The sequence below is a fragment of the Diospyros lotus genome, chromosome 15, assembly GCF_014633365.1.
Source record: "Diospyros lotus cultivar Yz01 chromosome 15, ASM1463336v1, whole genome shotgun sequence".
NCBI classification, from domain to species: Eukaryota; Viridiplantae; Streptophyta; class Magnoliopsida; order Ericales; family Ebenaceae; genus Diospyros; species Diospyros lotus.
In genome coordinates this window covers 34,029,124-34,046,052 of record NC_068352.1, presented here as the reverse complement: position 1 = coordinate 34,046,052, position 16,929 = coordinate 34,029,124, and the positions used below count along the sequence as shown (strand labels likewise).

Genomic DNA, 16,929 nt, shown 5'->3' with positions numbered 1-16,929 from the left:
CCTTTTGTCTGATCCAACGACATAATGTTATTTGCAAATAGCATATGCCAAAGCATCTCTGCCAGAATATTTTTACTGAGTTCATCCATTACTAGGGAAAAAAGATAATGGATTAATATAGATCCCTGAAGTAATCCAATTGTACTTTAAAAAGAAGTATCTCCTCCATGTATTCTAACATGTGTTTCTACCAGTGTTCTAAAAATCGGGCTAGACGGCCCTTGGCCGCCCCGAAATTGCCCTAGTCGGGCCTCCTAGGTGCCGGCCCGAGTAATCAACCGGCTTGGGTGCCTAGGCAGCCCAAGTGGCGCCTAGTCGGCCAACGCGCCTAGGCGCCCAATTCGTTGGCTTTAAATATCAGCTTTTTAGGGCTTTTTTTGCTAAATCATTAAATCGAACCTGTCAGCGTCTCCCCCTCTTCACTCTCTTCTCACCTCAACACTGCTGCCTCAACGCCGCCAAGCTTCATCGGCCCGCCAGTAGCTCACCGTCGTCGCTGCGTCCAGCTCCATCCTCACTGCCAAGCTTCATCGACACCACCTCTTATCCATCGCGTCCTCCTCGTCCTCGTTGTCTCAGCGTCGTCACCGCCGCCCCCGTCCTCGCCATCAAGCTCCATCTCCGTCGACTCATAACCCCTCTCTCTCTCTCTCTCTCTCTGGGTTTTGTGTTTGCTACGTTTCAGGTTTCTTTTTTATGTTTTTTATTTTTTATTCTATTTCATTTTTCTTTTTTATTTATATATAATTATTAGATTTATATTTAGTTTTTATTATTAATTATATATATTCCATAATATTTCCAAAAAATCCGCTATTTGCTTATAGTATATTGATGTTTTTATTATTGATTATATTTTTGTTTTTATTATATTGTAAACATAAATTATTTTGCTATTTTATTATCTTAATTTGAATCATTAGATTATTTTACAACCATGATATGTTATTGTTATTTTGAATATTAAGTGAGGTTATTGGTTATATATAGGTTTCTATTGCAAGTTTCTTCAATTAAATTAAAAATGTCAGACGGGACTCGAAGTACGGGAGCATCGTCTGATGCAGATTCAGTTTTTAAAAGGAAGTCCAATGATATTGGATGGGAGTATGGAATGTTAATTGATCTGAAGAATATGGATAAAGTTAAATGTAAGTTGTGTGGTAAAGTTATGTCTGGCGGAGTTTACAGAATAAAATAACACATAGGTCATATTTCCAGAAATGTTTCTGCATGTCCAAAATCTTCTCTGGATGGTAAAGCCAAATGCAAGAATGCTATTGCCGAGGCAAAGAGTAAGAAGAAGAATGAAAAGGAGGAGGAAGATTTGATGAGATCTTCTATTAATATTTCTGAAGGGGGGGATGATGAAGATGAATTGAAAGAGTTAGGTAGCAATAAAACGCCCCATACTCTTGGCCCTATGGATAAGTTTGCAACCTCCATCAATCCTGAAACTTGTTTGATGAAAAGGCAGCAAAATATCAATGAAGCACTCTTTAAAGAAAGAACACAGACTGTTCGTGAGTATTGTACTAGATGAGTGTATGAAGCTGGTATTCCTTTCAATGCTATAGATCATGATAGCTTCAAATTATTTGTTGAGGCGGTTGGTCAATTTAGCCCGGGCTTCAAACCTCCCAGTCAATACCAGTTGAGAGAACCGTTGTTAAAGGGAGAAGTGGATAGAACTAAAGAATTACTAAAGAAGCATGAAGAAGAGTGGGCACAAAATAAGTGCTCAATTATAACAGATGCTTGGACAGACAGAAATAGGAGGAGCATCATGAACCTATGTGTTAATTCTAATACAAGTACTGTTTTTTTGTCTTCCAGAGAGTCTTCAGACGAAGCACATACAAGTGAACTCATTTTTGAATATGTGGACAAGTGCATTGAGCAAGTTGGCCCACAAAATGTCATCCAAGTAGTAACAGCAATGCTGCAAACAATATGGGAGCGACAAAATTAGTGAAGTTGAAGAGGCCAAATATCTTTTGAACATCATGTGCTACTCACACTATCAATTTGATGCTTGAAAGTATTGGAAAACTACCGAAGTTTAAAAAAGTCATTGATCAGGCCAAGAGTTTGACAATCTTCATTTATGCACACCATAAGACCTTGTCCTTAATGAGATCATTTACAAAGAAGAGGGATATTGTGAGACCGGGAGTCACTAGATTCGCTTCTTCTTTCCCTACTTTGCAAAATTTGATGGAGAAAAAAGCTCAAATGAGGACAATGTTTACTAGCTCTAAATGAGATGAGTGCAAATGGTCAAAGACTGTTAAAGGGAAAGCAACATCTGCTACTGTGATGAGCATTACTTTTTGGAATGGTGTGAATTTATGGCTTAAGGTTTTTGCTCCTTTGGTGAAGGTGCTTTGAATTGTTGATGCAGCTAAAAAGCCTTCTATGGGCTTTTTATATGGAGAGATTAAGCATGCAAAGGAAGCTATTAAGGAGGCAATAAATAATATTGAGAAGAACTATCAGCCTATTATAGAGATTATTGAAGCAAGGGTGAAAGATAGGCTAGATAGTCCACTACATTTTGTGGCTTCCCTTTTGAATCCCTATTACTTTTTTAAGGATATGGGTATAAAACTTGATCATGAAGTCATTGATGGATTTTTTAACTGTGTGGAGATGTTTTATGATGCCAATGGTGAATTGCAAGGCCATGTTGTAAATATTGAGTTGCCAAAATATACTCATAAAGAAGGAACTTTTGGAAAATCGTGGGCAACTCAAGGGTGTGCAGAAAATGATGACAATTATAATCCAGGTATAAAATTTATTTAATCATTTTCATAGTTTCTATTGTGTATAAGTTTATTTACTTTATACTTGTTTGACCTATGTAGTTAAATGGTGGATAACTTATGAAAATCACACTCCAAACTTGCAACGAATGGCGATAAGGATCCTCTCGTTAACCAGTAGTTCGTCTGGTTGTGAAAGAAATTAGAGCACTTTTGAAGGGGTTAGTGTATACTTTAAAACGTTTTTAATACTTTAATTTCATTATTCCTATCATTTAAAGACTTAAAGTGATATTACTTTTATTTTATTTATGTAGATACATAAGAAGAAAAGAAATAAACTAGATGTGCATCGATTGAACAATCTTGTCTATGTCCAATTTAATGCAAAACTGATGAACAAGCAAAAGAGGGAGAAGGAAAGGAATGTTGATGTACTACTTGCTAGTGATGCCAGCAATGCACAAAGATGGATTGTTGAAGGAGAAGATGATGAAGAAATTGATCCTGGTACGGGGCTTACTTGGGAAGTGGTTGGTGAAGCATCTGGAGCAGACGAGATGCTTCAACCTAGAAGAAGTTCTAGGATGAGAGAGCTTCATGAAGATTTCCAATCAGAAGAAGAAGAAGATGAGCAAGAGCTCAATGAATTTGATTTTGAGTCTGATGAAGATCATGTATTAGAAGAATATGGAGAGGAAGAAGTCTAATTAGATAGTTAGATACTTAAATTCTTCAAGTATGGTTTATGTTGCATTATTGTTGCTTTTGTCTTATTGAACCTAGAACTGATCTACAACAATTTATTTTCTCATGCTTAATTCTATATTTCACTTATCATTCCATTATTGCTGTATTATTGGTTTATGTTGCATTATTAATGCTTTTCAACTTTGATTTAATTGAAAATAACATCAAATTACATCACAAAATTTAAAAAAAAAAAAATAGCAATTTTCCTAGGCCCCGCCTAGGCGCTAGGCCCCAGCCTGGCGCCCGAGTAGCGCCTAGCGCCTTTTAGAACACTGGTTTCTGCTCCATGAAACTGTCCTTAATAACTTGTATATAAGCAAATCAGACTCATTTCTTCTCTAAGACCCTTCATAAGACTTCTCTAGGGACTTTGTAATAAGCTTTTCCTAATCCTACAAACACCGTATATAATCCTTTTGTTTATCTCTAACACCTTCCATAGCAAGTGATACTTTTTTTCACCCTACTTCCTTCTAGTATAGATCTCTGTTTTCATGGTCAAAAAACAATAAATTATTAATCATAGAATATATTCCTGCAAAGTTTATATTCTAGAACAGGTAATTTCCGTGTAATCATCATTGCATTTAAAACTGCTATACAATCCAAAGGACCATCTTTTAGCATCCAATTAAAAACATCTTTCCAATACCAATATTATATTATAAATACCATTCAGAAACATAGTTCAATGAGAGGCTGAAGAAATATAAGATAAACTGAGTATATGAAGTCTCTGGGAGTCAATTTTTAAACCTGTTTGAGCTGCTTTAATTGGAATATCTTTGAAGGAGGGAAAACAACAATGTCAATATCCTTTTTCCATCTTTGAACACCATGCACATGGACACGTTTCACTCTGGTTGGTTCTGAAAATTTCTGCTTCAGATTTCTTTTCTTTTTTTTTCCCTCTTCCATTTAACTCAGAAATGAAACAAATAAAAAGTGAAATTTCTTATAGCATTTCCAAGCTTGAAAAGCAATTTTTCCTTGGTTCCTGAACTAGTGTTTGCAGAAAATTTTATAATAGTTTCGAGGAACAATTCACCAAGGATGTTCTCTAGGTTGTTTCCAGGAACAAAAACAGAAATAGTTTTTGGAACTGCAACCAAATGTGACATTAAGTTTCATTTGAACCCAATAGATCAGCAACACTAAGTAATTCTATTTTATTTCAATTTTGGTTGCACTTAAAAATTGGCACTAATATCTGTAAACAATTCCATTGTCATTACTCACTTAACCAAGACTCCAGTTTCATTCTATGCATCATTATCTTATATCAAAGCTACAAAAATTGCATCTTCACAATATCAATATTGTAATTCAAGTAACAAATTACTCTTTAGTCATTTGGGCTAGTCATTTGTCATTTGGGATTTAAAATCCCAAATATAATATTTGGTAGAACTTTGAAGAAAAGAGGATTTTGACCCAAAAAAGAAAAATTCAAATGACCACAAAAGATGTGTCATTTGGACTCAAGATATATAAGTATATAAACATATACGCACTTACATGATAGTATATGCATGTGCATATACATATAAGAATGTAACTATACCTACAACATTTATAAGCGCGTACATGTATGTATCTATAAATGTAAGCATGCCAACATATGCACATGTATATATGTGTATACATATTATATATATGTATATGCATGCGTATGTGTATACGTACATACATGTATATCTACCTATATATGTGTATATAGGTAAATATATGTACACTTATATGAATATATATCTATGTATGTATACATATATATGTATATATATAGATATCAATATATGTATACTTGTATATAGATATATGCGTATATATATTTTATAGTGTATATATACAAAATATATTGTAATATATATACACACTATACACATGCACGTATACACACAGACACAACATATATGTCTGTATATGTATATATGTGTGTGTACACATATACAGATGCATATACACACAAGCATTTCTATCTTCTCCCAAGGCACTAATCTCTATTTTTGAGTGTAGAGTAACTCCTTATTCATTATTATAGAATATAGAAAAGAAAAATGTTGGGGAAGCCCAATATGAGTGTGACTCATCATCTGCCATTTCTGAAACATTAATGGACAGTCACTCCTTCCCCTTCTCACAATTTGTTCCAAAAGGTGATTCTCCACGTCTATTTGCCAATATAGCTGGTTCTTGGTTGGCTGCTGCAAGCCCTGTAGTCTGGTGTAGGCTTTGGCTCGAAAGTAACTATTTGCGAAACCTCCCTAAAAAAAAAATAGATCCATCTCCTCCTGCTGTGGATCGTTCAACTTTTACTAGAGGGGCAGTCTTCAGTACAATACAAGATGATGGTCTCAGGTCCAGGGATAGTTCCAGGAAGCTGGGAGTTCTCAAGGGAGTATAGGAACCATTAGTTGCTCTTGTAGAATGGTTCTTCCTGCGAGCAGATGTGTACACATTTGTATATACATACACATTTATATATATGTACACGTATGTATAAATATGTGCATGTATATATATACATACATATACATGGATATTATATACAGTATATGTATGATATATATAAACATATATGCACATACATATGTATTTATAAATATAGAGTTTTGATCTCCTAAGCAACAATGATGTAACAGCTCAAATATAATGATGTTGTGGGGTCTACCCTATCAAGTACAACAAGGCTACTGTATACAACTACTGCAGCTCGGACAATGAAGATGCAGGTCAATGGGAAGGGTGCAGGATCCTGAGGAAGGCCTAATCCAGTGCAAATGGGGGGAGATTTTGTTAGAACATTTGTACTAGATTAGTGGAATAGATATCAAAAAGTTTATGTAAAAATAGTGTTGTTTATGTCCTGTTTAGTTGGTTAGGAAAAGTCTTCTAGAAGGACAGCTGGCCTAATGTTAGGGGTAACGGTCAGTTGGGGGGGCATTATTTTCTATTATTGTAACTCCTGCCCTATGGCTTATGAGTCAGGAGGGGGCTGTTATGCAGTACTTCATTTTGTGCTTTATGCGGGAATTCTATCTTGTGAGCGAGTGGGTCTGTTTTGGCTGTGCGCTTAAGAGTGAGGCAGGTATTGCTATGTATACTCTAGGTTGGGAACTCTATAGTTTTCAGGATATATGGGCTATGAGAGAGTTCTGTCAAAGGCACATGTAATCAACCTATACAAGATAGTGGAAAAGTGAAGGCCAAGCCAATCTGGACATAGGTCTCATTTGAGACTGAACCAGGATAATCTTGTGGTGTTCTTGATGCTGATTTCTGTTCTTTACTTTTGTGTTTTGTATTTCTTGTTGACGTGAGTGGTTGTGAGTCTCTATCCTTGAGTGTGAGTGTCCTAGAGAGTATTGTGTTTCTACTCTTAACATACTCCTATTCCTAATTGAGTAACTAATCAAGGGGGAGAACAGCAGGAGCAAATTCAAAAAGAAATTGCTGCTAAATCTCAGCCACCTTTTTAGGTGTACTCTCGAAGAAAGGACTCTGAATCAAAGCAAAGACATTCATTGACCCCAGAAAAAGGTCCGGTACCTGAGGAGGATAAAAAAGCTAAAGTGGCAGTACCCTATTGATGAAAATGTTAAGAGCAGACAGTGCAGAAAATACAGAGCCACCTGTAGAGCCTGAGCATGATTTAGATGTTTCAATTGCCTGGAGAAATGGGGTAAGATCATGCCCTAAATATCCTATCTCTAATCATGCAGCATACTCTCAAGTATCTCCAAGTTTCAGGGCATTCACAGATAGAATTGAAGAAGTGCAAATTCCTAGGAATATCAATGAGGCCCCACAAACACCTCATTGGAAAAGGGCAGTGATGGAGGAAATGGAAGCACTAGAGAAAAATGGTACATGGGAAGTGGTGAGTTTATCTCAAAATAAAAAGTGTGGTAGGCAACAAATGGGTTTTTATAATTAAACACAAATCTGATGGAATTATTGAGAGGTATAAGACTAGGTTAGTAGCCCAAGGATTTACCCAAACACACGGCATAGACTACAATGAAACTTTTGCACCAGTTACAAAGCTCAACTCTATACGTGTATTGTTATCCATGGTAGCTAATTTAGATTGGGAATTGCTTCAATTAGATATAAAAAATGCATTTCTCAATGGTGACCTAGAAGAGGAGACATATATGAAGATTTCTCTTGGTTTTGAAGAAAAAGGAAGAGTGTGCAAATTAAAGAAATCATTGTATGGGCTGAAACAGCCTCCTAGGGCATGGTTTAAAAGGTTTAGCACAACCTTAAACCAGCTAGGGTATCAACAAGGGCATTCGGATCACACCTTGTTCACTAAACATGCTACAAATGGTTTGAAAACTATTCTAATTGTTTATGTGGATGATATTATTATCACATGTGACAATCTGCAGGAAATAAAGGCTCTTAAAGGTCAATTACAGCAATCATATGGGGTTAAAGACCTTGGACAATTGAGGTATTTCTAAGGAAAGAAGGTAACAAGGAGTAAGGAGGGCATTTGCATCTCACAAAGAAATATACATTGGATCTACTAAAGGAGACAGGTAAGCTAGGCTGAAAACCAGCTAGCACTCCCTTGAAACCTAACTGGAAATATAAGAAGTATGGGACAGATACTGCTGTGGGAAGGGTAAATATCAAAGGTTAGTGGGAAAACTGATTTATTTGACTCTTACACGACCTGATATTATATATGCAGTAAGTGTAGTGAGTTAATTTATGCATTCACCCACTAGCAAATATCTTAACGCTGTCTATCATATCCTAAGATATCTGAAAATAACTTCTGGTAAGGGAATCTTATTCAAGAAGAATGAAGACGGAGGAATTCAGTGTTTTGTAGATGTTGATTGGGCAGGTTCTTTAGAAGACAGTAAATTGTCATGACCCAAGTAGTAATTAAAGGGCAATATAGTAACAGTATTATAATAATAGTTAGAAGATATTTTAGAAACACATGGGGTGCATGTGCTAGGCTGCTATTGAGCTTGTAATGCCTACATAAGGCTACTGCTATTGGTTTGTTGGGGTATGCTGAAAAATTAATGAATTGAAATTGTAATTTCTTCTCTCTACCATTCTTCCTCTCTCGTTCTTCTTCCTCTCTTCGGTTCTTCTATTTCTCCCTCTCTTTCTTCTCATTTTCTTCCCCAAATCTGTCAATTCTTGGTTCTATATCAATCGGATCCTTCTGATTGCCGATTTCAGCCCGTTATGAACCCTAGGTTCATGACAAATGGTATCAGAGACAACAATTCTTGGTTGTGGTTCCGATTCGTTTGAAGGTAGTAATTTCAGTGGGTTTCTCACGGCCGAGTGAGCTACAACTCTGATCGGAAGTTTCGATCCCAACTGGTGAAGCAAACCGGTGGCAATCAAGCACTGCCACCTTGATCAGAAGCTCCGACCCATACTAGTGAAACAAACCGGTGGCCTTAGAGAGCAACCCACACTGATCGGAAGAAGGTTCTGACTCATTCTAGAGAGGCAACACTGAGGCTAAAAAAAGAAGGCGCGACTGGGGGGCTCTTATCGAAACATGAAGACAACTACTATAGGTGAGCAAGATAGACACAACTAGATCAAGATTGGGTCGAACAAGGAAGGGGGGTTTGCTGTCGCTATCCATTGCAATTGTTGATTGTGGCGCATGCGATTCTCTTGGGCTGGTGTAAGGCTATTATTTCCTAGAAATTTTGAACAGTCCTATTTGACTTTTGAAGGCAAAGACAATCGGTGATTATAATTTGGGTTGGCCCAGCACATTCAAGCGATCTAACAGAGCATATCCCAATCTTCATCTTCTTCTGCTGGTGCAATTCCATCTAAACGGCAGCGTTGCAAGGGTACACAGTTCTCCTTGTCTAATTGGGCGATTGAGAGTTTATGATTTGTCAATCCAGAAAGGGGGTTACTGGAATTAGACGAGAAGTAGAGGTACGTTACTGCTTGTAAATCACTTTATGATCAATGTTTCAGTGGTAAATTGTGGGTGATTAGGCAACGATTTCAGTGGGTAGCGACTTCATTTGGGAGGGTGTGCAAGCAAATCAGTTAATCGATCAATCTAGGTTGTGGGAAGTGGACTGGTAGTTAACCCGTCTGATTTCATAACCGAAACTGAACGCATAATAGGTTGAGAGAAAAAGATTTTATTGGGTGCATCACAATCGCTCAAAGCAGGCACTGTAGGATGAGGAATTGGAAGGCGATTGAGGTTGGGTCGACTGCGAAAATAGGCGATTGAGGCTGGAACGTTTCTAGCGGAATTAATCTCTAGCGGTGGCTTATGGTGGTGATCCAGTGGTAGGAACGATAAAGTTCAGAAGGCAAAGAGGCATATGCAATTGAGAACAAAGCAGAAATACAATTCCGATTCGATTTTTAGGCTGCTGAAATTAATTTCAACAAAGGGATTTTGGATGGACAAAGCTCCTGTTTATTGGCCTTCGAGTTGTCCTACTCGTGAAGCTAGGGGAGGCAGTGCATACATGGAGAAGATGAGCCTTCAATTGCAGCAGAAGAAAGCTTCATTTTTAGTTGGAATGGAGCCTCAATGGCAGCCAAAGAAGGCTGCATTTTCAGTTGGTAGCAACAAGGAACAGAAGAAGGGGATCAGCCAAGTTGACAAGGAAACAAGAAGTGTAATACATGAAGAGTGCAAGGAATTCGGTCGAATGTTCCGCAAGAAGCTACAGGAGCTTGTAATGATATTGACTAAGAAGTATCATTACAACTTTCCAGCGGAATACTTTGATGATTATCACGGAAGTTTTAACAGTGAGGAATTCCTAAAAATGGAGCAGCAGGAGGAGAAGCTGAAAGAAAGAGCAAACAAGGAAGCAAGGAGCATTGATCATTTTATGGAAGAGTTGGAGCATGAATCAGAAATGAGGGAAAGGTGGAACCAGGAGCGTGGTGAACACAGCAGTGAAAATTCTGCCCCATCCAACTGAAATGATGAGCTGCCAGATGATTTTAAACCAGATGGGAAGCCTAGATCAGTTGATAATGGAGATCTGCAAGCTACCAAGCTTAATGTTGGAAATTTTTCTCCTCAGGTGGATGAAAATTTAGTTATTAAACAAGCGATAAATCATGTTGGGACTAAAGAACCATTGGCTAGAACTGAAGAAAACTTGTCAAGGGTAACTAATGATTCTGAAGAAGCAAAGAGAGGTTATAAAGACATCAGTTTAGGCCAAATTTTGCAAGAGAAAGAAGCTAAAAATTGTGTTGAGAATCAGTTTACAAATCAGATTGATGATGAGAACTGCTATGAAGATGGTCTACTTATAGCTGAAATATCTTCCAATGTTGTGAAGGTGTGTAGAACTGATCCTAAAATGTGCCACAATGTTGTTGAAAATTTTGAGGTTGCGGAGCAACATCAATTGAAGGTTGAAGGACTGCAAGTTTCAGTTGTTGCCTGTGACCAGAAGCAGCTAAATTCAATGAAGGCACTAGATGAGGATATATTGACTGGATTTGGCATCATATTGGATCCCCAATCTATGGGTACAAGCTATCTTAATTTGGTAGCTATCACCAACCCACGGGAAATGGTATGCCGCTCCTTGGAGGAAGATGCATCTTTGATTGCACTGATTATCATTCTTGTTTCAGCTGAGGAGTATCCAAGAACAAAGAAAAAGCGGCCCAAAAAGGGAATGATAAAAGAAAGAACAACAAAGCTAGAGAGAGTTGGTATTGGTTGAGGGGCAATGGCTAAATTGTTGTAAGTTCCTGGGGACAAGAACTCTCTCAAGGAGGGGGGAATTGTCATGACCCAAGTAGTAATTAAAGGGCAATATAGTAATAGTATTATAATAATAGTTAGGAGATATTTTAGAAACACATGGGGTACATGTGCTAGGCTACTATTGAGCTTGTAATGCCTATATAAGGCTACTGCTATTGGTTTGTTGGGGTATGCTGAAAAATTAATAAATTGAAATTCTAATTTCTTCTCTCTACCATTCTTCCTCTCTCGTTCTTCTTCCTCTCTCTTCGGTTCTTCTATTTCTCCCTCTCTTTCTTCTCATTTTCTTCCCCAAATCTGTCAATTCTTGGTTCTAAATCAATCGGATCCTTCTGATTGCCGATTCCAACCCATTATGAACCCTAGGTTCATGACATAAACCCGCTTCTAGGTTCTACACTAAGGTTTGGGAAACCCTGGTGACATGGAGGAGTAAGAAGCAAAGTGTAGTGGTTAGAAGTAGTACTGAGGCAGAATACCGAGCCATAGCCCAAGGTATATGTGAGGTAATATGGCTCAAGGTGTATGTGAGGTAATATGGCTGGAAAAATGTATGAAAGATTTGAAGATACAAAATGCTACTCCTGTAAGGCTATACTGTGACAGCAAGTTTGCTATAAGTATAGTAAATAATCTGTCCAACATGACCGGATGAAACATGTGAAGATAGATAGACATTTTACCAAGCAAATGATTGAAGATGGTGGTATCAATCTGGTATATATTCCTACAGGTATACAAGAAGCTGATATCCTCAGTAAGCCAATGAACAAACAAGGATTTGAGCTGATTAGAGGCAAACATGGAATGAAAGACATTTATTTACCAGCTTGAGGAGGAGTGTTGAAGAGGAATTCACGATAAAGAAGAACCGAAAGACCAGATTGAATAGAAAAGAGATAAAGCCCCAACTGTTCCAAAGAAATAGGAAAAGACGAGGCTTCATCTATTCCTAAGAAGTACGAGGAAACTTAGCAAAAAATTTAGGAGAAAATTTCTCATCTATTGTTGTATTTGTAATTTAAATTCCTAGATTTTAGTTAAATTTTTTGTATTTAATAGGCTGCATGTATCATAGAAAAAGTGTGAAGTTGATATTTTCCGTTCACCCCTATTTGCATAGAGTTTATTCCTAATTCCTCTAGGCTTGTTCAAATTCAAACATATCATTTCGCACTACATAATTTGAAATGCAAGCATTTCAACTTCTAGAATTCAAATGACATCATTTGTTGAAGTCCTTGTCCAAACACAACCTTGCAATTTTCTTTTACAATGCTTGCATGAAAAGCCTTGGAATCATACATGTTACTTTTTGTAGTACAACACTCAGCCTTTTTTTTGCATGATGATCACAAAAGCTACAAAGAGTTATCTATTAATTTTATTCAAAAAGGCAACTAGTTAGTTATTAATGTATGGCAAGTGACACAAAAAAGGACCTTTAAACATACTCCTATTGCTCCTTATTCAATACTTGGTTAAAGATACTCAGCTATTTTCTATTTCTTTGCATATAATTCTAGATTATACTAAGAATGCACAATTGCATCTAAATGTCAATCTAGGCTGAAGTAAAAAAAAGTGAGCCACGGCATGCTCAGTAAAAGCAAGTTCAAGTAAAGGATATTCAATTGTAAGCATCAATATGAAGGAAAGAGACAATACTAAGATAGAACCAACCCAAGTCAACCATTATTTGAGTCTTGCAAACCTTTGCTTGGCAGGCAAAGAGATATTGTTTGAATTCAAATTCTCTAAATGAATCATCTTGAATAATCTGCGTCAATGGTTTATTCCCAGGGTTTAGCAGAGCAGCCTGATCATCTCCATGGTCCATTCCTCCAAAGTCCCATTGTTTTCCGTTCATATTAACTGCATCGCAATGGAAAAGGATAGGAGAGAGAAAGAGTTAAAAACAACTTAATTCCATGAATCTAGAGAAGATAATAATGTCTGAGAAAACATAATATAACAAAAGTAATATTTCCATTAATGTTCACAAGAACTTTATAGAGAAAAATTTGCTTGGGCTAATTTGTGTGTGGGGGTGGGGGCGGGGGCATCAATTAGACTTCTAGAGTTCCTTGGTTCATATTCAACTTTGTGTCTACCAAAAGATAAAGGTGTATGGAAGTTTGCAAGAATGAGAGAGGACAATGAAGAGCTGGGGAGACAACCAGGTTGACATGGAGAAGATCATTTGCAATGATCTTGATTTCTCAGTTCAAATCCTTCACACGCACGCGTGTGTGTGTTAATTTTGTCACTTCTACCAACATGTATGAAATATGACTAACAGAAATGAAGATGTTATAGTGGATTCCTACAACAAATAAGAAGCTATTCTTAGGCATACTAAATGCAAAAGCATGAACAATCATTGAAGAGCATTCCAAGATTTCGATTAATGGGCATCCCTAGTGCACAAAACTCCTTAGTTTGCAAGAGTTGGGGAATGATCATATTCATACACAGTCTTCCCCTTGTTTTTTTTGCAAAAAGGCAGTTTCCACAAGTCGAACCCATGATGTCCCAATCACAAATGAGCAAAATCTAGAGAGCTTAGGCAAAGTTTTATTGGTAGCAATAGGTATCCCGAGTATCTTCATGAGATAGGTAGGGCACAACAAGCACTATCTAGCTCAATTAGTCTTGATCTCCAGCCTAATAGGGAGGTGAAAGGCTACATATATCAGATGGCCTAGCAAGTATCAAGTTACTTGAAATCTTAGCACATGTCTAAAACAATAGAAGGGAAAATAAACCCGTACAGTAAGGATACCATGTTCTAGAACTTGTGTGAAATGATAAAGGGGGAAAAGATTGAAGATGTGATGAACCTAAGTTGAGAATTTTCACACGCAAATCAATAGCTTGGAAATGTCTTCAATAAAATCTGGTATTGCTGACACACAAGGATCCAGAATTGCAATTTTTATAAACATTACAACAACAAAAAAACATAATAATTAAGAGACCTACAACTTTTACAACTTGTCAAAAGCAATATATCTTTTCATGAAATAAAATATTATTATATAGTGTTGTACATGTTCATCACCTGCCTAGGTTGGACACCAAGTCATGCTCATGTCAGCAACACCTTCACATACACCATGTTCCATATTTGTTAGGTGGCACTCTGATATCTCCACAATTTCTCCCTTGAAGATCAGGCCTCATTTAAGCTAGCTCAACCCATGCACTACCTGTGAGCCATTATCAGTAAGCATACTTGAAACCTTCTGCCATGAGGAAACTGGGAGTCCAAGAATCTCTTTCCGCCTTCAGGAGTTGGTTTACTCCATATGATCTCTCCATAACTTGCTGATCTGCAGTTACGGGACCATTCTAGCAACATAGGCTGAGGCAGGGTCAAAATGTCTACTGCTGCATACAATTTCCAAGGACATCTAAATCAGGGGTTAGAGTGGTTTTAGTCAAGGCCCCACTCTCTTCCTCAATCAGGCAATCACCTTGACAAAATACAAGAGAGAGATACAAACCATCTTTAGAACATGATCCCATTCACACACGTCTCCATATTTGAGATAATGATCCCACTGACTTCATCAGCCATGAGGCGGCCATAGGCCATTACACTATTGACATTCCTTGATAAAGATAAACATCCGCTGCCTTAGCCCCCAGCATTCTAGTGCAACATCTTCGATATAATTAGGGCTTTTAGAACATCTCTTTGGTGGTTTTAAGGGCTCTCACCCTTCCAATCTGTCTCCCTTGCCATGTTCAACACCCACTTTTATTCACACAAGGCCTTCCTCTCTCTAATAGCTTTAATAGTACCCACTAGATTCAACAAATTTAAATTGGGCCAAAGACTCTGAACTGCTTGCAACAATAAGATGTCAAGACTCTAGGGTTTCCTAGGGTTTGAATAGGAAATTGAAGAAGAAATAACAGAAATGGAGGGAGAAAACAGAACAGAAAGGAGGAGAAATGGAGAAGGAAATGAAAGGTTTTAGACGTAGAGAGGGAGAGAGAAGGGTGGGGAGGGAAAACAGGATGCTTTACTCAATCAATCCATGATCCTTCCTCTTACTGCCATAGGTCTCTTATAGAGCCTCTAGCAGCAACCATAACAGCAACTCTAACAATATAACACCACCCCTAACTAACATAACTGTTAAAGTGTTGTCTCGAGTAATCCTGATGATTGGCAATAAGAATGCATCAGAATTTAAAGGGTATAGATAGGCGGTGACCAACTTGTATTTAGAATTAAGTTGAGGGTTAAAACCGGTAATATCCATACCGGTTATAAAGTATCTAGAAGTTAACATCTATCTTCTATAAATAGGACAGTGGGCTAGGCATTCAAAAAGCGACGTATTATTCTCACGAGAAAGCAAAAGAGGAAAGGTTGTGTCATAGAATAGTTCTTTGTAATCTTGAAAGCTTGTAATCGTGAGAAAGAAGTTTTGTACTGATCGCATTCTAGTAAATCAAAGAAAGGCTGTTCTCGGAGGTTTTGGAGGTTGGATGTAGGGTTGTCCTAAGGGGCAACTGAACCAGGATAAGACTTTGTGTTCCTTCTTTGGTTTGATTTAATTTATGTCAATTTTTCATTATGTTTTCTTCATATCTATCTGATCTTCAAATTCGTTTAAACTGTGAGTTGTGTGCGCTTGTAAGGCAGTGAATTCCGACTAAAGAAACTAATTCTAAGTGCTCCAAAGATAACAACTTGGTATTAGAGCCAGTCTTTAGGATCAAGAAAAGCCAAAGATTTTCATTGTTTGAATTTTTTGTCATAGAAATAGTGTCAAGAATGTCGGCCACTAGATATGATATTGAAAAGTTTGATAGTCAGAATGATTTTGGCCTCTGAAAATGAAAATTAGGGCTTTGCTAGGGAACTTAGGATTGGAAGAAGCTTTAGATGGTGAAACAAAAATCCCAAAAGACATACCTTAGCAAGCTGGTTAAGAAGTTTAATATGTTGGATGCAAAGGAGGTTTCAGTCCCCTTTGCACAGCACTTTAAACTCTCCCACAAGCAGTCCCCAAGTAGTAAAGCAAACATGAGAGAAATGAGTAAGATTCCTTCCTCAAATGCAGTGGCAGTCTAATGTACAGCATGGTCTGTACAAGGCCGGATTTGGCTCACTCTATGAGTGCATCTAGCAGATTTATGGCCAACCCAGGTAGGACGCACTGGGATGCTATGAAATGGACACTGAGATATGTGAAAGGAACATTATATATGGCTTTGGTTTATGGTGGACCAAAGCTAGAAGAAGAACCTTGCATTATAGGATTTTCGGATGTTGATTATGCATCAGATCTAGATAGGAGGAGATCCTCAACCAGATATGTTTTTCAACTATGGAATTCTACCATAAGCTGGAAGACCAACCTGCAGCCTGTGGTGGCTCTTTCCACCACTGAGGCTGAGTACATTGCTGTTACGGAAGCAATTAAGGAAGGTCTTCGGTTAAAAGGGATTGTGGGTGAACTCCTAGGAAGAAATGTTAAGGTTGAGTTAAGGTGTGATAGCCAAAGTGCAATCCACTTGGCTAAGAATCAATCCCACCATGAAAGAACCAAACATATCGATATTAGGTATCATTTTATTAGGGAGATCCTTGAAGAGGAGGAAGTAAACCAAGTTAAG

The 16,929-nt window shown here is 37.6% G+C and overlaps 1 protein-coding gene across 2 annotated transcripts in view; it reads right to left on the bottom strand.

The window, feature by feature from the left end:
• LOC127792463 (trafficking protein particle complex II-specific subunit 130 homolog) overlaps positions 1-16,929 on the bottom strand; it is a 61,656-nt gene that overhangs the window by 16,882 nt on the left and 27,845 nt on the right. The window contains exons 1-2 of one of the 2 annotated variants that reach the window (XM_052322954.1): positions 14,354-14,606; positions 13,004-13,164 (exon numbers count right to left, since the gene is read on the bottom strand). In XM_052322954.1, the coding sequence (XP_052178914.1) occupies positions 13,004-13,159 (156 nt within the window). In that variant the 5' untranslated portion in view covers positions 13,160-13,164; positions 14,354-14,606. Of the gene's footprint in view, positions 1-13,003; positions 13,165-14,353; positions 14,607-16,929 lie in introns of those variants that run through there. The other variant, XM_052322953.1, reaches the window with a different exon arrangement.